General features: G+C 40.2%; 4 protein-coding genes across 5 annotated transcripts in view; 2 read left to right on the plus strand and 2 right to left on the minus strand.

Moving 5' to 3' along the window:
* The first annotated feature begins 2,703 nt into the window (after positions 1-2,703).
* On the plus strand, positions 2,704-3,962 carry LOC143180233 (dTTP/UTP pyrophosphatase). The gene is made up of 4 exons (XM_076379814.1): positions 2,704-2,918; positions 3,246-3,487; positions 3,558-3,704; positions 3,779-3,962. Exons 1-4 carry the CDS (start codon positions 2,829-2,831, stop codon positions 3,915-3,917), a joined length of 618 nt encoding a protein of 205 aa, XP_076235929.1. The 5' UTR covers positions 2,704-2,828; the 3' UTR covers positions 3,918-3,962.
* A 531-nt stretch (positions 3,963-4,493) lies between these two features.
* On the plus strand, positions 4,494-7,294 carry Fis1 (Mitochondrial fission 1 protein). The gene is made up of 4 exons (XM_076379816.1): positions 4,494-4,691; positions 5,175-5,384; positions 5,456-5,561; positions 6,620-7,294. The coding sequence occupies exons 1-4, from the start codon at positions 4,647-4,649 to the stop codon at positions 6,709-6,711; spliced, it is 453 nt and encodes a 150-aa protein (XP_076235931.1). The 5' UTR covers positions 4,494-4,646; the 3' UTR covers positions 6,712-7,294.
* Positions 7,295-15,178: 7,884 nt separating this feature from the next.
* On the minus strand, positions 15,179-16,246 carry LOC143180932 (uncharacterized). Its single transcript, XM_076380993.1, has one exon. It carries the CDS (start codon positions 16,244-16,246, stop codon positions 15,728-15,730), a length of 519 nt encoding a protein of 172 aa, XP_076237108.1. The 3' UTR covers positions 15,179-15,727.
* A 111-nt stretch (positions 16,247-16,357) lies between these two features.
* The window catches only part of LOC143180571 (uncharacterized), a 288,265-nt gene continuing 282,251 nt past the window's right edge, over positions 16,358-22,371 (minus strand). For both annotated transcript variants that reach the window (XM_076380390.1, XM_076380389.1), the window contains exon 5: positions 16,358-18,013. In XM_076380390.1, the coding sequence (XP_076236505.1) occupies positions 16,358-18,013 (1,656 nt within the window). The remainder of the gene's footprint in view (positions 18,014-22,371) is intronic.

Below are 22,371 nucleotides of genomic sequence, written 5' to 3' on the forward strand. Positions count from 1 at the left end.
AAGTAGTTTCTAATTGCGGTACCGCTTTTAAATTAGTCCCCTTATTAAACCTTAAACGAATCCATCGCAAACTTCAGCTCGTGCATTCATTTGGAACTCATTACCAATTACTCAAAGATTTAATACTAGATTCAATACTAACACTGCCAGAAGTACAAGTTCTTTAAAAACTATATTATTCGCAGAAAAGAAATTTGTTTTTGTACTCTTCTACTTTTATTCTGCACCACCTGATTCAAAACATTTGTAAAGAATAATTACACCAGTCATTGTGACCTCACTGATAGCTCTAGTGTTAATCAATTCATTTCCATTACATTATCTTCTTCATACGAAGATCAGAAACTCGAAGGATCTTGGCTGTGCAAAATAGAAGCAATTCAGAAATGTACACACTTTGAAGATACCAGAGATCCTTGCGTGTCGCGATACAGCAAGAAACAAGACTAATGGTGCGAGTGTCGGGAGCCCCCCACCCGTTTCCCCACGAGAGATCGTCCCGAATTAATTAATTCAACTGTTAAGAGCGTTGCACCGACGAGACAATGCGAGGCATGGCGAAAAAATACCGCGAAATCTTTGTTCAGCTAGAAGGCTGCGGCGTAAAGATGGGTCAACCTTTCGCCTTGCGATTATGTAAGACCTCGGACTGACTGACCTTTAGGTTCGTTCATGGCATGCGGCATTTACGTAATTTACCGATTACGATGTATTAGAGCCTCCTGTGCCTAGAAAATAGTTCTTCCCGTTCTAATATTTTTAAAGTACGCTAAAGACGAGCCTCCCCCGCCCCATCCTCCTCCTCCCGACCACGCTTAACGAAGTATTCGCCCTTTTGATCGCGATAGCCAGCCGTTTAAGGAACGATCCACCTGAACGAGATAGCGGACGCTCGTTACGCCTCGCTTCCTTTTCAGAAATTTCGTCTGGCCACGGCTGAGGCAACTGCAGGATTCAGTCGCGAATCAGACACGCAACACTCAAAACGTTTCATCACGTAGAGGAGGTTAAAAGTAAGGTGCAAAGACGCTCGAGCGGCACGAGCGTGTCTCGTCTCTTGCCCCCCCAACTCGAGCCTTCTCTTCGTAATACACGTTAATGAACGTCATGGGTGTGTTAACGTGCCTGTTGTTTCTACGCACATTTCGCCTGCTTTAATTTGGGGAACACGGCGGCTATTTAGACTAATTTAGTTTAATAGGAGAAAGAAGAAAGAAGAAAGATTCTCGTCGCTAGCGAAAAGTAGCCATTTCGTTTTTATTCTATCGTATGAGTTTTTATTTAGACTGGTTTAAAGAGTTGTGCTATTCTAAGTAGGTGTTGTTATAAGCTTGTTTATTTATACAAGGAGATACTAGAGTAGGTGATCCTACTTTAGTGACATAGGGTTTTTAAGTAGTTTAGTAGTTTAAGTAGTATTCTAATTCTCTTAAGGATAAAGAAGAGTGAAGAGTCAGTATGTGTGATAGATGTACGTGCGTATGTGCTTGAGGAAATTTCTTCTTTTGGACGTATGAATAGAGTTTTTAAGAAGTACATTTGATTAGATAGAAATAGTAGAATACACTAGCAAAGTGGGATCACCTATTTTGGTATCACGATATGTGGAGTGTTCGAGGACAGGTGTCAGAGACTTTAAGGGATGATTCTACATGCTAAACTAAGACGAAACTGAAAATAGACGAAATAGTATTTTAGGGTTCATTTGCAAGTTAGTAATTATTGAGAAGACGCCTAAAATACGCGTGAAATGTGTCTGACTGAGAATTTATTCTACTGACTACACGAGGATGATGTGTCTGGAGTCTGGATTAGTATCGACAGTAGAATAAGTCCAAAGTCAGACACAATTTTGTCACTCTTTATTTTCGGCCTATTTCGACGTGCAGAATTGCCTATTAATATTTCTAATACCTGTTATCGAACACTTTGCATACATTCTGTAGCGTTTAGGAACCTATTTTTGCAGAACTGCAAATGGGTCATCTTGGCCCATTCAGTTCTCCTAGTGTTAAGGGAAGATTTCCCATAAATGTCCAACACTGTAACTGAATGCAACGTTCAAGCGTTCATAATGTATTTCAATATGATCTACTAAATATGCATTTGCCTTTCTAATTGTAATAATTATGTAATTATAATAGCGTTAAATATGTGAAATTCCACCTCTACACGAATCACAATATTAAAGTATTCACTATAGCTCATTGAGGTCCACCCAGCTGTCTCCTATGAATGGAGTACGCAGAGTGAAGAGATAATGACTTTGAATGATCATTGAAGCCAGAGGCACTGATCGCTGATATCAGCGACCAGATTTTCTAATTTCCCGCACGTAGAGATCATTTATCTCTCTAACATCTTTATGATGATATTTGCTTTCTGTGGCTCTGTTTGAATACTATACTACTTTTTGAAATGCTAAAGTTAATTATTAGAGAATTCTACCTGTATCAATTTAAAAGATTTAAAGTTTAATTCTGTATTCTAAAATAAAAATTAGGAAAAACGTTTTCACTGACCTTTCATTTCCTGTACCGATAATTTTGTGATTTACTGTACACGTTATTCCTTCCTGACATAGTAATCAAGTAATTTATCGGGCAAGAAACGGAATTAAACGCACGTGTTCTTTCCTATCGCAAGATATAATACCTGGCGACATCTGGAAACATGAAATTCACCATGTGAGAGAAGTTAACAATCAACACTTGAACATTTCATCTTTTTCTGGAATAAAAGCAAAAAGTCGTGTTCTATAATTTTGTCATTTTATACTTAAAAAATTCGTATTGCGATTTTATAATTTATTTGTTAGAGCAGAAACAATGTTAGAGCAAACGGTGCAGGCTTTAACATCATGCAGAGTTGTTTTAGCTAGTGGATCTCCCAGGCGACATAAAATAATTCAAAAATTGGTAATCTCTCGTTTTCTAATATCGCACATTTATAGTCATGTTGAAAAATATTATGAAAATCACTATGATATAAAATAATAAATTTGCTAACCTCTGTTAAATAGAGAAATGTTCAATAAATGCTCTAAAACTTATTGTCAAAGAAGTGCTGCTAATTTTTTATAATTTATATTATATGATGCTTCTATTATATTTATATTATGCTCTGGTATTGCTAATGTACAAGCTTTAATACATAAAATTAAGAATATTAAAGTAAAAAGATATTAAAGATAATATTTCAGAGTATAAGAATAATTAGAAAACTTTAAACTTGTTTCGTGTTAGGGTATAAATGCAGAAATAGTGCCCTCACTGTATGATGAAAACTTGGACAGATCTATATATCAAAACCATGGGGAATATGTCCAAGATTTAGCAAAGTATAAAGTACAAGAAGTATATGATAGATTAAAAATGGACACTGTACCACCTTCCTTAATAATTGGTGCTGATACACTAGTCACAATGGGTGACCTAATTTATGGGAAACCAAAAAATGAGTCACACGCATTTGAAATGTTATCAAAGTACAATAATTGCTTTATATGTAAGTCATATTAGTATTAGGTAATAAGCACTAATTCTGTTACATTTTAGTTTAGCGAATAAAGAGCACGTAGTTTATACAGGAGTGTGTTTAAAGACTCCAAAAACAGAAGTAAACTTTTATGAGTGTACAAAGGTAAAATTTGGAGATTTATCGAAGGAACAGATAAAGGCATACATAAAATCAGGGGAACCTTTGTAAGCCTAAATTTGATCTACATGCATCATAAACTATGCAAAATTATTGTTACATGAAAACTGTTCCGTTACAGAGACAAAGCTGGAGCATACGGTGTACAAGGAGTTGGTGGTTGTCTCGTTGAGAAAATAGATGGTGATTTCTATACTGTAATGGGCATGCCATTATATGCAATGACAAAGCGATTAAACGAAATCTTTTCTAATAATTAATGCACATAAAATGTAGTAAAAAATTACAAATAATTTATTTTGTAATAAAAAATGCCTAAACACATGGATTGACTTATACACCTTTAATTCCCTGATACACTCTATACCTTTTAAAATATATTTAGAACACGTCTATCAAAAATTATTAATAACTTTGAAATTTCATGTATATTTTTATGCATCAATATTTTTTACATAGGTGTTTGAATATTATAATATTTCTAATATCATACCTGTTAAATACATTGAATATTCTACTTTTTTAATTTTCCAACATAAAAACCATATTGAAATAACTCGAAAAAAGGGTTACACTATTCAAAGAATCCTCAGCTCTGCTTTTACATTAAAAGTGAAACGATTTTTTACGTATTTTCTGCTGGTACAATCATTACGAGTATTTTATACCGCTGACAACCAATGGGAGTAGTTGACGTGACGTGAAACTTTAATAAAAAAGGATGTTGATTGAAGCAGTAACACAATATAATATATAAGTATTTAATAATGTCGTTCAAATTGCATGTAGAATACCGCGTCGGGTTTGCACCAATGACTGGCAGTTTGTAAGCGGAAAGGTGTATGTTCACTTTCTTGCTTCTTTGTCTTTGACAGTCCGATTTGCCGGAACGCAGTTGGTAGATTTGTAATGAGTCCTTCGCTTTTAAGGTAGAATTTAGAGCAAGGTAAATTTTTTTCCGTATAATTCACGTGGAGTTTCGACAGAAGATGGAGGACATTCTGGAAGAGGTTGTTTCTTCTGACGATTTAAAGGTAAATCACTTCGGTAAAATAGATATAAGAATAGAGTTTTTGACTACGTGATTTTACGCTTACTTTTTAACTGTATATAAAATACTGAATATAAAATACTTTTCGAGATAAGTCTACTTATTTTGTGATACCACTTTTCTATTTCATTTAACTTCTGCCTCGATATCAAACGTACAAAAAATGTGTAGAGGTTATACAAGAATAGTTCGTTATCTATTCATGTTTAAGCTATAATCTTTACTTTGTTCGTCATAGATTTATCGTTTATTGTTTGAGACTTTTCATCGCGATACATAGTATGTCAAGTGTATATCTACTTTCGTGTAATTTGCAAAATTTTGTCTGGTTTGAACTTTTGGGTTAAGATATACATGATAACATGATACGTATTACTCATTCTTTATACATATATATATATTAAATTATTGCATCATACACTAGAGTGTGATTGTGTATACATAGTCTTTTTCTTGTGCATTTCAGAAATTTGAACGTATATACAATGAACAAGTGCACTCGCAGTCTGTAACACCAAAAGCTCAATTCGAGTATGCATGGTGTCTTGTTAGGAGTAAATATCCTGCAGATATTCAAAAGGGGATTCACTTATTCGAAGACCTCTACAGTAATCATACAGAAAGTGAGAAACGAGATTGTCTTTACTATTTAGCCATTGGAAATGCTAGAATAAAAGTAAGATACTATAAACTTACCTTAATTTTTATTTAAATTCAAGGTTAATTAACTGGATATTGTTTTTTCAGGAATATTCTAAAGCATTAGCATATGTTAGATCATTTCTTCAAGTGGAACCTGCAAATCAGCAAGTGCAACAGCTCGAGAGGTTGATCAAGAAAAAAATGGAAAAAGGTTTTCTTTTTATAAATTTTTCTTGGCTTAGACAAGAAACATTATCTACTCTTCTCATAAGCTGACATATACTGACTAGACAATCATATTATTTTATGTTCTTTCTCACAATACTAATATTTTCATGGATCGGTAGTTACTACATTCCTTTTAATGAAGATTGATCACCAGAAACTTAATAATCCCTGTGTGTTTAAGCAGTGAGCATAGAGCAGAGATGGGCAAAATATTTATCTAAATAAAAATTTCTGATAACGAATAAAAGATAAAAGTATTCCGAAGCAGTCAAAGCTATTTATCTTTGTATTAAAACATAGGGTTTTGAAACAGAGTTAAATATTCATTAAAGAAAAATACTGCAAAATTGCAATTAATAGTTGATAATTGATAATTAGATTTAATGATACTGATATGGATGAAGTGCTCTTCGAATGAAGAAAGCGTCTTTATTAAATGGATAAACTTGATTCGTTGTTCCAATAATTTTTATATCCGGATAATAATGCCCAACTTTGATATTAAATATTAGTGTCATGATAATTATGTTGTGTGAAACATACTGAAAAAAGTACACGCATAATAATTCAAAAGAAACGTAGTGATTGTAATACTAATATTACAATATAGATGTGTAGTAGTTTTATATGATCTCATATACTAGCAATTTCTTACAAATTTTATGTATTTTCTATCTAAGATTATAACAATATTTATCACTTCAGTAGTAGAATTGACCAAGTCTTTTAATAAAATTTTACACTTTATATGATTATTAATTCTTTTTTCATCTTTCTATAGTAGTACATATAACTGTACAAGTATGCTTTCTACTCTTTTTCTGTGTATATTTTGTATATTTAATAAAAAACGCAGTATTATGAAAAGGATGTTTTCAATGCCTTTGCATTATAAATTCAATCTCTACTAACATAACGTTCTCTTTCCTGTGCTGTTTAGTTTAGTTTAGTTCAAAATATCATAATTTTCAGGCAAAGTGAAAAAAATGATGATTTTGTAGTGTTACTAGTATTTATATTTTTTACTTTTTTTTTTTACAGAGGGCCTGTACGGCATGGCCATTGCAGGAGGTGTTATTATTGGCGTTGCAGGTATTCTCGGCCTCGGTATCGCAATGGCCAAAAGAAATTAATTAACTCGACGAGCAAAACTTGTATGACTATTGTGTGATGTGAAATAGTTGCTTTGTACGAGATATCATCCATAATTCATGAAACGAGATTTATGGAGATCTCGCAAAGAAAAAGAGAATAGTAATTTCGTAAAAATTGAATAAATCGTGACGCGAGTCGTAAATGTAGTTCATTAAACTCAACTTTACATAAAAAAAAAATGGGCAAAATATCGCTTTTGTCGATACGTGTATTATTTTTTCAGATTTTCGTAAAATCTACTATATATATGTATTATAAAATCATACGTGTGTTCATTTTTTAAATATGAATGATAATTTTTTTCATAAAAGTGTAACGTTAATTTATTAAAAAAGAAATGCATTCCGAATGTTTCATGATTTGATTGTTTCTTTTAGTGTATAGCATTGTTCTGTTATTTTATTTATTTTAATTAGGGGCACGTGATTTTTGCTTATACCAAAGCCTCAATACAGTATAAAAACATAGCTTTTGTACATAAAAATGAAACTATTGTACGAACTTCTCTACATGTAATGTTACCTAAATATTTGAACTAAATAAATGTTTTATGTTATGTCAGATGAATTTCAAAAAATTTATTGATCAATTCTTTTGTCATCAAGCGCACTAGAACTCGATTCACCCACACATTTAAAAAGAAATTTCGATTAACATTTAAAAATTAATTCAAAGTATTCGAATAAAAAATATTCCCCCGATTACCATTAGCAATTGACCAGAGACCTATAGTTTCGTACTAGAATCAGACTCAATTTATATTCCCTAACTTAATAAAAACTCACTAAGTTAATTTTCAATCGTCCGTTCGTTGAATCCATCAGAAAAGCTTCATAAACTGAGCATCAAATAAAATTTCGTTCGAATGAATGGAGTTCTACTGTCCACCTCGACAATTCAGCGAACAATTTCAATAGGAGCTACATTCATGGAAGGGAGAAAACCATTCCAGTTGCTGTACTTTTTGTATATAGATTTATTGATGACTTTTTAATATCCGTTGATAAAGTTGTTTATGTACAAAATAACGCTGAAATATTCCTATAATATTATTATATTTAGTGACCTATGTTATGGCCCGACGGCTCGTTGAAACCACTGTCTCCCCACTCGGTTCCACGAGCCAGCACGTTCGCTTACCGTTTTACGCCAAAATACAGAGCGCCGCTACTATTTTATTTTATTTTTCCATAGCGCCGATCGTGTTTCCCGCGGCCCCTCCTCGCGCAATATTTACAGGCCCAGATCCACCGAGACATCCGACGATCGGCTCCGTCCGCCATCAGGAGGCGGTGAAGAGGCGGCCGCTGGACCCAGGGTCGCGCTTCCCTTTATTTATACATTTTAGTTAAGATTCGATAAATGGGAGAAAATCGTATCGTATAGGCGATGAATGATTCTTATACGAACTATCCTCGGAAGTGTATTTACACGGAGTCGAGAGGACCCTCTCTCGCTGCCGACCCACGGCATAGCATTCGATTCATCGGGAACATGCTCGGGCACGCTTGCGTGTAAGCTAAATGCTGACGAGAATGAGAGAAAAAAAGTGATTCACGCGAACAGCCCTCTCGTTTCGAACGATTGCTGAATATTCAACGACACGAGCAACGTTACATGCGTACCGCTTTACAATCGACACGGCTATAAAATGATATTCGCTCGGTGATCTTCGGGGTACGTTGAAAAACGCTATTCGAAGGGAAATCCACGCTTTCAGGCCGTGATTTTGAACCGTTTAACCAAACGAAACGAGTTAATGGTCTTTGTTACGATTATTCGCGGAGTACCAATTATACAGAGTCCCAAAGTCATTGGTATCGAAGTCACATTTTCATAGTACGATCTGCGGATTTTTTTACCTTTATGGCGAAATGGAGCACTGTGGAATGCAGAATATTATAGGAACCGAATTTAAGAAGCTCTGAATGCCTACTTTTTTCGCATAAAAGAGTTTTTATGAGGAAATAGACCTCACAAAGTATGATTTTGAGTTCTCCTTTCGTAGACTACAAACTTCTATCCATTTCAAAATTTTCTATCACATCTTTGACTGAACCAATAACTATGCAACTCATTATATTGCCTTAAGAGTACATCACGATTAAATAATTTCTTACTGGTGTAAACTGTAAACGACCGAACAAACGCCTGTGCATTGTGACAGGACACAGAATTTGATCATGCTATGCGTGGGTTGTGTCAGCGAAGCTCGAGGCACGATCCACAAGAGGATCGCTAGTCCTCGAGGATCCAGACACATCGGCTTTACCCCTACCATAGGAATTAATTACTCGAGTAGAATTAGCAGCTTGAAAATACTTTAAGCAGTTTTTTTTAAGGATGCATATTGCTTTCTCAATAAGGCTCCGCTATGCTTTACACGAATGTACAGTGTCATCGCGCGTGTGTTGGCTCTCGTCCGATCCGGCTGATCCTCCGATTTAAACGCGTTTCCTCGCACCTACCCCCGCTGCACAGGCAGCTTCGTGAAGCCTTGTGAGTGCCTTAGCCTTTTTGAAATTGGAAACGATTCTGAGTTTACGAGGTCGAAGAACTGGGATGGACACCGAAGTCAGCCGCTACTGCGTAGACAGACCAGCAAGAGTTCTTTCATCTCCGAGTGATATACTTTTCAATCCCTTCCTTTTAATCGTGTACCAGGCCAAGCGGTTTAACTCTTCTATCTACTGCTGGGGTTAGTTTCACGCGAACGCTTCTGGGGGTTACAGAAACCCTGTGAATGCAGGATGCGCGAAATTGGGATAAGTTGAAGATGAAAGCGGATAGAGGAGAAGTGGATGTAGACAATTATTCGCTGCTTAAGCAGCTACCACAGAGATAAGAAATTGTAGAAGATACAAGATAGAAGGGAAAATAGAAAACGTAGGAGATAGAAGATAATGTGTAGAATTTGAAACTGGCACTGAAGTTAAAGTGAGAAACAAGTGGCTCACAACTATATTAAGTTCGGACTTTATACTTATTTTTGAGATAGAGAATCACTCTTTTCTTGGCAGCATCACAAGCAACGAAATCTTCAATTACAGATGCATTTTTAGGAACTTTTGACGAGATAATTGTTATATCAATACATAAAGCTATGTAGGGTCGAAGCCATTTCAATGATACTCATGGAACTTAATTTATTTCTGAAAGAAAGCAGTTAATCAGTAGAAGAGGAAGAAAACGATAAGGATAAAAAACGATTCAAGAAGGTATTCCCAAATCGATTAGAATACTTGCTGGTCTGTCGATCGCGAAAGGAACGTGAATGAATCGTGTGCATAGATACAAGTTGGGCGCCGTGCGATGTGACGCGCAGTATTAGATACGTCGTACGATATAAACATAAATCGATCTCGTTAAAAGTAAAACGATAGGCCTTACAAACTATCGGCGTTAAATTTTTTGTACAATAATTTAATATTCGTGACACGATTAATTTACTCGATCATACTCTCTACATCACTCTCTTCGAACCCCACGCCCTCCACCACCCACTTCCCCATCATTCTTCCCTCAACGCTCGTCGACTGACTAGCAAACACGATACGATGCAATTTGCTTAATTCTTTCATATTCTCCGCTTATAGTACGAGTGATATCTTAAAATATACAATTTTCTTCGCCCGCCATTGTTCTTCACAGAGCAATTCGCCCTCCTCAGTTTTCGTCGAACTACCTACGATACTTGACCCCGACATTTACAGTACAGTTTAATTACAATCGGACAGACCCGAAGGTTCCTTTTGATACGAGCATTCTCAGGTTCAATTAACCGAAGACGCTCGATTGATACATGCTTCTCGAGCTCCCTCTTCTCGTAGCGTCGCTCCCTTAATCCCAAGTTCCTTACGCTGCTTAAAAAATAAGATCTGATATAGTTAGAGCTGTCTTATCGCTACGGGGATATCCGAGTTAGTCGCGTTCGATCCCGAATACTTAGTCAGGACGCGTCTGGGTAGGACCTTTATATAATCCTTCCCTCGAACGTTCGAGAGACGGTTCGCGAGCACGCTTCGTCGCTTTCGGACGCGCGACTTCGATCGCAATTCCTAATAGGAACTTCCTGGGAGCCTCGATCGGGCGCTCCGCGCGAAACATCGAGGTGGTCGGTCGAACGAGCTCGCGACACGATACGTTTCGCAGTTATTGCGCACGAGGTAAACGTTGAGACCAATCTCAGGCGTTGTAAACGAGATAAAGATGATCGCCGTGTGCGCTGGCAGAAAATGGTGCGCTTCACGCGTCGAAAAACGACGCCTGGGAACGAATGCTTGCGATAACGTGACGAAGAGCGGTAATGTTACAATAAGTTGACTCTAGAACGACACCCTGGGGTCACTGGCGACCCCACCGAATTTTAAACTTGAAGATTTATATCGAAGTAACTTAACAACTTTTTTTCTGTAAATAAGAACCAGGCTTGGAACTATCTTTTTTTAAGATGCCTAAAGAAAAATGGAACGAGAAGATCTTTTTGGGTCGCCATTAACACTACAGTGTTGCATTGAAAAATAGAAGGGTGTCGTTCTAGGATTAAGGGTTAATCCTTAACTGGAATGGTGGGGTCACACGTCACAGCGTTTATTCTACCTCACTGTTAATATTTCTGAAATCAGATGGCATGATCTCGTACTGTTATATTTTTAAATCGAGATATATACTTTTTCATGTGTATCTAAATGAGGTCTATTAGTTTGCAAAAAATCATCAGGTAGCTTAAAAAACAGATGGCAATTCATGACATGTAGGTTTATCTATTGGTTTACCTAACTTTAAAATTACTGTACTGAAAAATTAGGAAACCGTGACATATCAGGTTTTGCCATCTGATTGCAGATTTGTTGCAAGTATAAAATATCAGTGAATCACTCGTGTACAATAATAAATTGAAAAGCTGTGAATTTTTTTTTATAAAGAAGTTGTAGTAATTCTAATACATTATGTAATTATACTAATACCATGCCAGCTAAGGATTAATGGTTTCAGAGTTACAAAAGAGTGGGTTGCTTTAGAAATCACTTAAAAAGCAGTTCATCTCGCATAGAACTCTCTCGCTGACGTTCTCCAGCTGTTGGAGGACCTTGCAAAGATTTGTGCGAGCGCTTTGGACAGTGTCCAAGTTATAAAATTAGACGCAGTGTGCGGCGACTGACGCGTGCGACAGTTCGAGACTCTTCAGTCCTTTTCAATGAAGAGACTGTAAAAGATAGGGTTCTTGATTTCTTCGTTTCACCGTCGACGATTGGCAACGAAGAACGAGAAATGGCAGTCGAACTGTCGCACGTTTCTGACCCCTCGAACAGTAAATTATGGTTTAGTGTTACGTTCCACTTATCCCTAAAGTGTTGCGCAATGACAATTCTTGTGAACACAGAGGGTGTAGGGATGCTTCATGCTCAGAATTTTTCGGTTATGTTCTCTGGTTTAACATAGTTTAACAAATATTGGTCGTCCATGGGGCGGTGTGTGTTTTAAAATCTTATTTTGTGATAGAACACATGTTGTTTAAGCTGTTGCATCGTTTTTGTGAGAACTCGAAAGCTGTATTTCGGCTTCAAGTGAAAATAATTTTGGATTATAAAAAATTATTCTTTTTATCAAAAATTAAGACATTAATGCACTCGCTCTATGGTGATATTTTCTGACTCTTTTAAATATTTGAGAGAAACGAAAGATAGTCTAGTTCCTTATTATTATAAGAGTCTTCGCTGTTTTAAAAACGAAGATCGTACAAATGAATTTTTAAAATACTTCACCGTATGGCTAATTACTTTTGAAAGACGAAAGAAAAGGCATTATAAAAATAAATATTCATGACATAGAAAAATCTTTGATTTTGCTTATTCTAAAAGAGCGACGTTCCCCAAAGGTTAGCCACGAGTATTTTGCATAATGCTGCGAAACCCAATAAACATCATATTGGAAAAAGGAGGACCTTTAAATTATAAAAATATGTAAAATATAATACATACTCGTTCTTCGAGCTTTAACACCTCCACTAAACCACAGAAATATACAATCACTATGCTAATTAAAAATTAAAGTATCGTGTAACTCTCGCATAAATATCAACCAATACAAAGCTGCCACGACTTAAAAATAAATATCCGAATACCCATCTCTCTGGCTTCTAAAGTCAGGGACAGGTTCTCAAGGGCCATGTCTCGTCAATTAAAATAGCTACTAATTTAAGAACCAACAAATCGCATATTCGTCGCCAAAAAATGGAAATAAAAATGCATGCCATTTTCTCACTCTCCTCCCTTCGAATAATCTCACTCGCAAGTGGCTGCACGTGAAGCCTATTCGAGAGTCGAAGATCGACCACACTGGAGCTGGCATTCAGCTTCTGCATGGTTGGTGCAGCCGTGTGATGCTCGCTCGATTCAAGGTGCAGTCACCTTTCTCAGCCAGGGTGACCGTGGAATTCCACAGGGTACACTCGGCCGGAAAAATAATCTCGTCGTGCAAGCCTCGCATCTTTTCGCAGTTCTCTCGCATCTCTTGCTTCTGGTCTTCCCATGCGCGGCTATAGAATGGACAGTAGCGATTGGACAAACTGCTTCGAGACATTTTGATCCAAGGAGACATTGTGTACCGAAATTACAGAGAAAGTCAGAGTTTGCGAAAGAAAGTTAATTGAATTCTGGAATGTCTTTTAATAGTCAGCAAATACGTACGAAAGGGTTTTAAATATACCTCTCGCAAGTTTTTCTCTTTAGATTCCAGAGGCTGCTTTTCCTTTCCACATCTTTAAAGTAGAATCCCTTTTATGGTTCAAACTCAAGCGTCTTGCAAGTTTTTGAAGTTTTGGATGCTCTTGAAACGGTCTGGAACCTTAGCAAGAAATTAAACTGTGCTATAGGAGATTTCTCAAGAACGGAAGAACGTGGTATTATAGACAGTACTATCTTTTGCTAATCCAGGGATTTCATAAATATCCTACTTCGAACGAGAAAAGGTCCTCAAAATGTGCAAGAATTTCAGTACACAGGACCCTTTCGAATATCCATGGTCTTCAAGATTCCAGTCTATTGTAGTCTCAAGATAGTTCCCAAGTAACTTGCTTAGTAATTTACAAGCAACTACATTAACGTCGCGTCATAGCGCAACCAAACGCTTCGCCGTGTATTTTAACGCTTTTTTATTTGATAGATGCCTCCGTCAGAGATCCTCCAGCAAAGCAGCGCTGAACATCACAGCGTTAACGGGCGAGTTACGTTGACGGTTATTCGATCAGATCGTGGAGGAAATATCGTTCCTTTTCTATCTCTCTTTTTTCAACGAAAACATTTCTCCGCGCGTAATTCAATTTTCATTGCGACCGAGGAACGTCGGCTCGGTTTACAAATGAATTTAAAGTGGTTCTGTTGTGAAACGTCCAATTTCGCCGATAACGTATCGAGGGCGGAGATCGTGTTTTTCTTTCGAAAAACTCGAGAATGAATATTGGAAAGGCATCTCTCTGTTGATTATATCGTAACCCAACGAAATACGATTATAACGAATCAAATTCAACGTTTATAACAAAGAACCTTGTTGTATCGATCCCGACCTGTTGGATAAGAATAAATGCCAGATCGAGCTTAGCTGTCTCCGAAACAAAAGACATGGGAAACGTTTGCTTGATTCGATTATTTCACGGCTGATACGCTGAGATTGCTTTCGAGTGACAAAATTTCTTTGACTTCGTCGCAGATGTCCTATGAGATCGTTTGTCAGGCTGTCGCGCCTGACAGGCTTTGTATAATTAAGCGATAGACTAAGTACAATATTTTCAAAGTACACGGGAACGCGTCACACGGTGCCACATGATCGCTCACACATTATGGATCATACTCAGAATGATTTACTAAGAACACATATGTTCTCGCGTCCTCTGAATTTCTGCTGCCATGGAACACAGAGAACCGTCTCAAAAAGAATAGAAATTAGTGTATACAGAAAAGGTAAAAAGCTGTTTCTCGTTCCAAAATAGAAAACCTAATCGAGCATTCTGAATATGAACGTACTTCTTTCTTCTGAAGTTCCTCCGCTCTTCGCTCCACATTTCACAAAGTACAAAGCTTGTCATTCTCAAATCATTCGAAGCCCCATTTACAAACAACCCTCGTCCATAGACTGAACAGTGAACGTTCATCCTGCTAACATCCTCGTGATTTCGCTGTCAGATCTTTCTTTTCTCTTCCCCGGGCACACGTTTGCTAAAATGAACACGATCGTCCCATAAGCCATGTCATAGCGCTGCTACGTGTGCCTGTTGGCCTCTTTGACTCGCTTCTTCAAGGACGTTCCACATTTCGACTCCCTTCGTTCCTCCGCTACGGAATTCCGGGAGCGTGCGTTACACACGTGTCTAGGCGCAGCAAAGAGGACGATGACGTACAGTAGAACGCCATCCATCGCTGACGACTCTTAACACACAACAGCCCCCCGTCCCCTTCCTCCTTTGATATCTCTTCCAATTACCATCGCCAGTCGCAATGGACATCCAACGAACCCAGCGTGTCCTTGATCACTCCAATTACCGCCAGCCCCGTCACCGCCAATCTCAAGAATCCTCTTTGGACTTTACGACGACAAGCGGCAGCGTGTGGAATTACGGTCGTCTCGTAACGTTGAGGTCTGACTCTAATCGGCGTTGTCCTGTCCCACCTGGCCGTGCCGAATAGGGCGGTTGGAATGTAACAGTATCAGTTAATTGCTTGTCGATGTTGTTCACCGACATCCGTCGCGATCAGTCTTCAATTTGATTTACCGACCGGCACGCCAAATCCGTCGCGATCTCATCGTCATCCGACCAACGGGCCCGACGTACGAATCCTCTCCTCCACAAATCAGCGCGCGGCAGCAAGCTGAACCCTGCGCCTCCAATCCCGCAGGCGCGTCTCTCTTGCACGTTCAGTCTTCGATTCAATTCGCTCGGCCTATCCACTCCCTATCAAACGTGTGCACCTCGATCCCTGCTCCCTGTTCGCGCGACCTTTACGCCCGATAAGAGCCTATCTCTCCCATGTCCATGCCCTCGCGCATCTCCATCTCCATCTGTGCGTCGCGGTGCTTGTCGGACCGATGTGGGACGGATTGCACGGCGTCTCGGTCGCGACTCCTCTCGCGGCCCGACGACCTCTCCTTGTCGCGGGGGTAGTGATGGTACTGATGGGTCGCGTGGCCGTTCATAGGCAGAGTAGGGTAGGAGGACTGGCCGCAGGAGGCCTGGTGCCTCGAAGGAAGCGGCGGCGGCGCGTGGTGGTGTCCTGGCGCCCCGTTCTGGACCCTCGACTCGCTCTGCGCCCTCTCCGAGGGGCTGTTGTCCCCGTCGCGGGCGGGCAGGTGTGGCGGCGTGCGACGCAACGAGTGGTTCGAGTAATGCAGTCGGCCGCCGCCGCCGCTGGAGGAGCAATTGTCGGCGGCGACGCTCAGCGGCGTCGAGCCGTCCTCGATGGGACCGTTCGATCGGTGCCTGGACGTGCCGGAGTTGGGCAGCGTTCCCGGAAGGCGCATTTGCCGAACCGTCTCCCCGTCGATGTAGGTAAAGCCTTCAGCAAGAGTAGTGCTGCCATGGGGCAAGAACCAAACACCGCCGGTTCCAGGGCTCGCTGCCCGAAGTTCTAGCTACAGTTCCGTCACCGGTATAGGCTTAATGCCGGACGCTATTTGGGGGTGTTGCTGCTGCTGTTGCTGCTGCAGCTGCTGCTGCTGGAGATGATGGTGGTGGTGGTGGGGCAGTATCGACTGCTGGGACTGGTGGTGGTGGTGATGGTGATGGGGATGAGCGGACCTGACTATGTACTCGTCCTCCGAGTAGGTCTTCTGATACTCGTGCTCCTTGCGCGAGATCGCGCGGTTCTTCCATTTATAATCCTTCAGCGCGTCCCTGACGCGTCTGCGGCATCGGTAATAGAGGATCAGGGATAAGCCAGTGAGCAGAGCGAGGCCAGCCGCGCAGAATGTGGCTAATAAAGCTTGTTTCCGTGGATCGGAAAACGCGCAGCCCAGCTCGTCAAGCGTCATACCCTTGATGGGTTTTCCCTTTGATTCTGGCGGTTCCGCGCAGATTACTGGGCTGGAGTTTCTTGGAACGAGCACGTCGGCTAACCAGTGCAGGCTGCAGTCGCAGACCAGAGGATTTTCGCTTAAATCCAGCCGACGGAGCTCGTTCCAGGCCACCAGGGACTCGGAGAATCCGGTGAACGCATTGTCGCGGAGCATTAGATGCCTGAGGTTGGGTAAACCTGCTAGGGACCCGTCTTCCATCGTGGTCAACCGTTTGTTGCTGTTCAACACGAGTGTCTCCAGATTGGCGTTGTCCGAGAATGCCCCCCTTTCCACTGTGGTTAACAGCTTCGCTGCGGATATGTCTAGTTTCTTTAATTTAGACAGACCCTGGAAGGCGCCAGACCTCAGGGTCGTGAAAAAGTTCTGACCAAGTGTCAGCTCCTCGAGTCTGGGCAACACTGCCAGCTGTTTCGTGGGCACTTCTCGTAGCTTGTTGCCATCTAATTCTAGCGTTCGTAGAGCGTTCAAACCGCGAAACGCGCCCTCGCTGATGTTGTCTAAGCCAGCGCCAGTGATGTCCAGCACAGTCAACTGCTCTAATCCTTTGAAGGCATCGTCGGGCAGCGAGGAGAACGCGTTCCAACCGATATGTAACTCAGCGAGGGCGTTCAATGGTGCCAGGGCTGGCGAGGGGATAGTTCTCAGCTGATTATCGTCGAGATGAAGTACTCTCAGTGTTCCCAACTTCTGGAAAGCGCCTGGCTCCACCTTTGATATACGGTTCTTCCCTAGATCAAGTTCCTCCAACTTAGACAGCGAGGCGAACAGGCCGTTATTGAGGCTCTCCAGGTAGTTGTCGCGCAGATTCAACACTGTCAGGGATACTAGACCCTGGAAGGTCTTCTCAGCCAACGCCGAGATTTTGTTATGCCTCAGATGAAGCTCCACCAGTTGCTTCTGCGCGTCGAAGCTCCCATTGGGAATGGTGAACAGGTGATTGCTCGACAGATCGACGTTCTTCAAGTCCCCGTAGAATTTGAAGGCTGCGTCCACGATCTTTATCCGATTTTCCTTCAGCACTATCCGCTGGATGCTGGGGTTCAAAGCTATCGGGATTACGTCCAGGTTCGCACCTATGCAGGACACCACCAGGTTGTCGTCATCGCAGGTGCACCCGTTCGGGCAGAAGCCTGCAGTGCTCAGGGCGAACAAGCCAGCCAGGATGAGCAGGTGGAGCAAGGCAGTCGATAGGGCTACGCTGCGCCGGGGCGTCTGAAAATAATGAACAAAAAAGTCTTTATTAAGGCGGGTCCTCGGGGCGAGGCTTATCGTGAAACGTAATTTACATTAATGCTAGGTTTATTACCACGCATAAATTATTTTCTACGAAAACCACGGCCAGGTTCGTGAATGCACTAGAAAATGAGATGAGTTATACCTTGTCCTGAAACGTGAACAGCTTTCAAAATTCATTTGATTCCTCCTCTTCAAAAATACTATAAGCAGTATTAAAGAAGATCGTTCAAGAATCTTTTCTAATATTTCAATGAATAAAATAGTGGTTGGCTTCTGAATGAATTAAGATACGAAACTGAATTTTAATCTACAATTTTCCTAATTAACCTAACTGTCCACGATCTTAGAGGACCCGAGGGGCACAACCCGAGTTGCATCGCGTGAAACATCCCCATAATTCACTGGTCACGTAAGATCGAGTCGACGTGTTTAGATTATCGCGGCCACGCGACGATATCTGTCGCCTGGATTCTTCGGAGTGATTCGTAGGTCAGTGGAACCAGTTCTCGAGGTCTCGTCCCGAAGCTGTCCAGTTTAAATCGGCCGTTTCAACGAAATTTAAGCTCAGTGTTACACGTAGGTTAATCCGAGCACGAAATGTGGGCGAAGCATACACACGCGGCTAAATCTTCAGCGCCTGGCACGATTGCAACGTGTCAGCTGTATTAAAGCTAAAAACGGGCACGTCATTAGGAAAGGATTATACACTCGCAATACCGAACATACAAGCGGGGTCACCGCCACGCTTGACCCCATTGCTCTTTCTCCACAGGAACTCGGCTATTGTTACAGGAACTCGGCTATTGTTTAACGAATCAAAGTCGTGCCTTGATATTATTTGCTTGAGAATTTCTCTACTAAATGGAACACCAAATATTCTAATTACGAGGAAAGATCGGTTAACGTTAGGGTACTAGAATACCGATTACCTGTACTTTAAACATGATTATCTGTAATCTTGATAATTTTAATAAGACGAGGAGACTTGTATGACGAAAACAGGCGAGCTTATTAATAACGCTAATTGGAATTTCCTTAACTAATGCATAGTCACTGTAAAACGTAGAAGACTAATTTAAAGATAGTTCGAACAGTCTCCCCAAGCTTTTGTCTTACGAAATATTATTCTATCAACTTTGAAACATATCGCTAAATGAATTGAACTTTAAGCGGGAAAAAGTTTTCGCACTATCGAAAGCTGCACGCGACCGAACTGAAAGAATGAAGGCAACTTTTGATTACTCTGGGATCCTTGAGTACTTCCGTCGAGATTGATGTTAAAGTCACTTTCCACTGCTGCTTAAGGAGAGACGCAAAAAGTAGTTAGATCGAAACGATCGGAAACTAAGCGGGAAAAGACGAAAGTGTCCTAAGAGTCGACTAAAGGAGTCGAATTTCAACTGCTTCATTTTGCATTCGAAACCGCTACAAATGGAATTTCGATACCTGCAATCTCGATAGAGTTAAATTCTGTTTATTTGCACGATAACTCAGCATCAAATAGACACGAAGCGAGAAAAGAAAAGTGAAAACACTGAGAAGATGATGAAAAGTAGATAGAAGAGCACTCCTAACTGGTTACCTCGATATTTGTTCTCGCTTATAGTCTCCTTTTCGCAATTATCCAGGTTCCATTGTACCAGCTCGCAGATTATCAATTATCAGGAACGCCGAACTACAGAAGTAGTTGCTGATGACAGCAAAAGTGCATTGTGGAGCCATGTGAACAAGGTGTTAATCGATCAGAACGAAAATGGTACTAGCGACGTTTAACGATGATAATGAACGCTTTCATAGCTGTCGAACGGGACAATAAAAGTTTACAGGCGGACGAGAAATAGGACGAGAGGCCTTCCGTTAAAAGCTGCAGTCTGACCTAATACGAATTATAATAGAATTAGCCGAGATAACGGCGCGGTTATTCGCTGTTGCGTGAGTTCACGAGCATATAATTATGATGGCGTTGGGATGCTAATGGTGCATTGTTTCGGTCACGGAAACAACGGGCAACGTTATTCCGCTATGTTGGCTGGAATTACCTTATGTTAATTTCTGCTCGATTTCGATTCAGGATCTTCGTTCACGAAGAACTGCACTGACAGGCAAGAAATATTCCTTCCTTTAACATTGTTTACCGTGGAATCTATAAACGTTCCTCATTATAATGAAGATCAGCGTTCAATTTATTTCATCTACATACATGTATATCTAATTACTTATTAATATATCCGATACATTGTTACGCATATCGAATTCGCAATTTAATATCGTAAAAATAATAAACGCGTGCAGACTTCAATTGATTTGCAATATTTTCGCCTCAGTTAATAATGTATGCAATAACATTCTGGAATATTAATTTAAAATTACAATGAGTGTTGTAACAGTATCAATATGCATGACTAGGGTACATAAATGTAAGTATGGAATTCTAGAGCAGCAGAGGCGATCTTGATATGCTCTCAAACATCAAAATCACCTTCTGTAACCTGTGATTTTGATATAATCTCGTATGGCTTAAGTTTCATTTTTACCTAATTTTTAGGTGACCTCGATTTTCTCTTGACACAGCGTTCACATGACAGGACTTTCATAATAATACTCACAGTCTATCACTCAGTCTGACAATCCCTTCTGACACTCTATCTTAACAATTCCAGTATATTTAATATTATTTTAAATTTCAATATTTCTGTAGATGAAATTCTGGAGTTATACGAAATTCCATCCACTGAGATCCAAAATTAACGTGCCCCAGGGTTAGATCGCCGATAGACCTCAAACAAGAGCTTAACACTCAATCTAGAGACTATACCTCCAGGCGAATCTGTATCGTCCCATCGAAACAGAGCCCCTTCTAACGATCTCGAGCCTCGAAGACGTCCACCGAGCCCCGACGAGACAAAGGGGCCACCAGGTCCGAGGGCTTTTTGTCTTAATTACGTGTCGTTACATGCAACTAATTGCAGACAGATAACGCGCCGAGAATACGCCAGACGTCTCGACTTATCGCTCGCACTAATCATACCGACGAGTTCCGACGCGGAGGGTGAAACGCCTGCGACCGAGGGCGGCTGGAAACCGCGTGGCGGACGGAGAGAGGGATAACGTCACAGGTAGCGCTCGGTTTCGGGGGTGAACACGTCAGACTTAACTGGATGTAATTAGTGATTACAAATTACCCTTTTGTCCATTAGCGCGGCCGCGATACGTGTGCCGGATTTGCATAGCGGTCGCCGACGTAAAGGAACATCCACCGTGAGCCTAGGGACTCCACGCGAATTAGAAAAAGGGATTCGAGGATTTCGCGATGCATTGTGCGATTTGTGGGACACGTAGGCAACTTCTGCGAGAGATTGGCACGTTTAAGGGTTGGGAATTTAAGTGGATTGAATTCAAGTAGGTTGGCTAATCTGAAGCAGGCTTTAGGGGTAGACAGAATTTGTTGAGTTAGGTAGAGAAGCAATAAAGGTGGATCAGAATATTAAGACCACAGAAGAAAAAGTTGATAAAGCCATCTTTATCTATTGTTTGTTTTTTCTTATATTATCTGGTAGCAACGAGAGAATGGTTTTATATGGCAGAATTGAGAAGATGAAGATCTTGAGAAATTTCAAGATATAACTGTTTTCATAATGGATGTACAGAGACATAACTTGACAAATCTATGAGAAACAGGAGAAGAATATGATATACATTAACATGAAACTTAAAGTTATTAAATAGTTTCTAATAATTCTATTGAAGAATGTTGGCTGCACTGATTGCATAATTCGTTTTCAGCTTCTGTTCAACCCTTAGCACCATTCTAACTAAATTCAAACCACTAAAAATCGTTTTGTTGAAGTATTCAGGGGCCCTTAAAGCCGAACACTTTTCAGAACTCTAGTTATTTACGTGACTCTGCAACCCTCTTTTTTTCTCTGGAAGAGATATCGAGGGCTGGCGAGGACGAAAAATTGAAAAAAGTAAGGGAACTCGTTCGCGAACTGCGACTATTTAACGCGTTTGCTAGCCAGTTGAAAAGTAGGACAGCCAAGGCAGTCCATATAAAGTTGAGTACGTACGGTATGTGTGTTTGAGTTCGTCTTCATTGCAGTAAGATGAAGTCGGATAAAAGGGGATGTAGAAACAGATACTTTATGCGCGGCCAGCTCTTGAAATATTGAAGATGAAAACTTTAAATGCAATGGAATCCTGGTTTTATATCGTTTCCTCCTAACACTAGTATAGTAGTCGAAACATTTCTGTAGGATGCCAGTTTCAATTTTTTATCTCAAGTTCTTGTCTGACTTTTCAATATACCTTTCAGATTCTTAATCGAATAATTTATT

Source organism: Calliopsis andreniformis, chromosome 6, assembly GCF_051401765.1.
Source record: "Calliopsis andreniformis isolate RMS-2024a chromosome 6, iyCalAndr_principal, whole genome shotgun sequence".
In the NCBI taxonomy this organism is placed as follows: Eukaryota; Metazoa; Arthropoda; class Insecta; order Hymenoptera; family Andrenidae; genus Calliopsis; species Calliopsis andreniformis.

Bases quoted from the DNA above. Each gene is read 5' to 3' on its own strand.
- LOC143180932 (XM_076380993.1), bottom strand. From the start codon at position 16,246: ATGCGCCTTCCGGGAACGCTGCCCAACTCCGGCACGTCCAGGCACCGA.
- LOC143180233 (XM_076379814.1), top strand. From the start codon at position 2,829: ATGTTAGAGCAAACGGTGCAGGCTTTAACATCATGCAGAGTTGTTTTA. The intron at 2,919-3,245 runs GTAATCTCTCGT...GTTTCGTGTTAG, and splicing joins ATAAAATAATTCAAAAATTG to GGTATAAATGCAGAAATAGT. The intron at 3,488-3,557 runs GTACAATAATTG...GTTACATTTTAG, and splicing joins GCATTTGAAATGTTATCAAA to TTTAGCGAATAAAGAGCACG.
- Fis1 (XM_076379816.1), top strand. From the start codon at position 4,647: ATGGAGGACATTCTGGAAGAGGTTGTTTCTTCTGACGATTTAAAG. The intron at 4,692-5,174 runs GTAAATCACTTC...TGTGCATTTCAG, and splicing joins TTTCTTCTGACGATTTAAAG to AAATTTGAACGTATATACAA. The intron at 5,385-5,455 runs GTAAGATACTAT...TTGTTTTTTCAG, and splicing joins TTGGAAATGCTAGAATAAAA to GAATATTCTAAAGCATTAGC.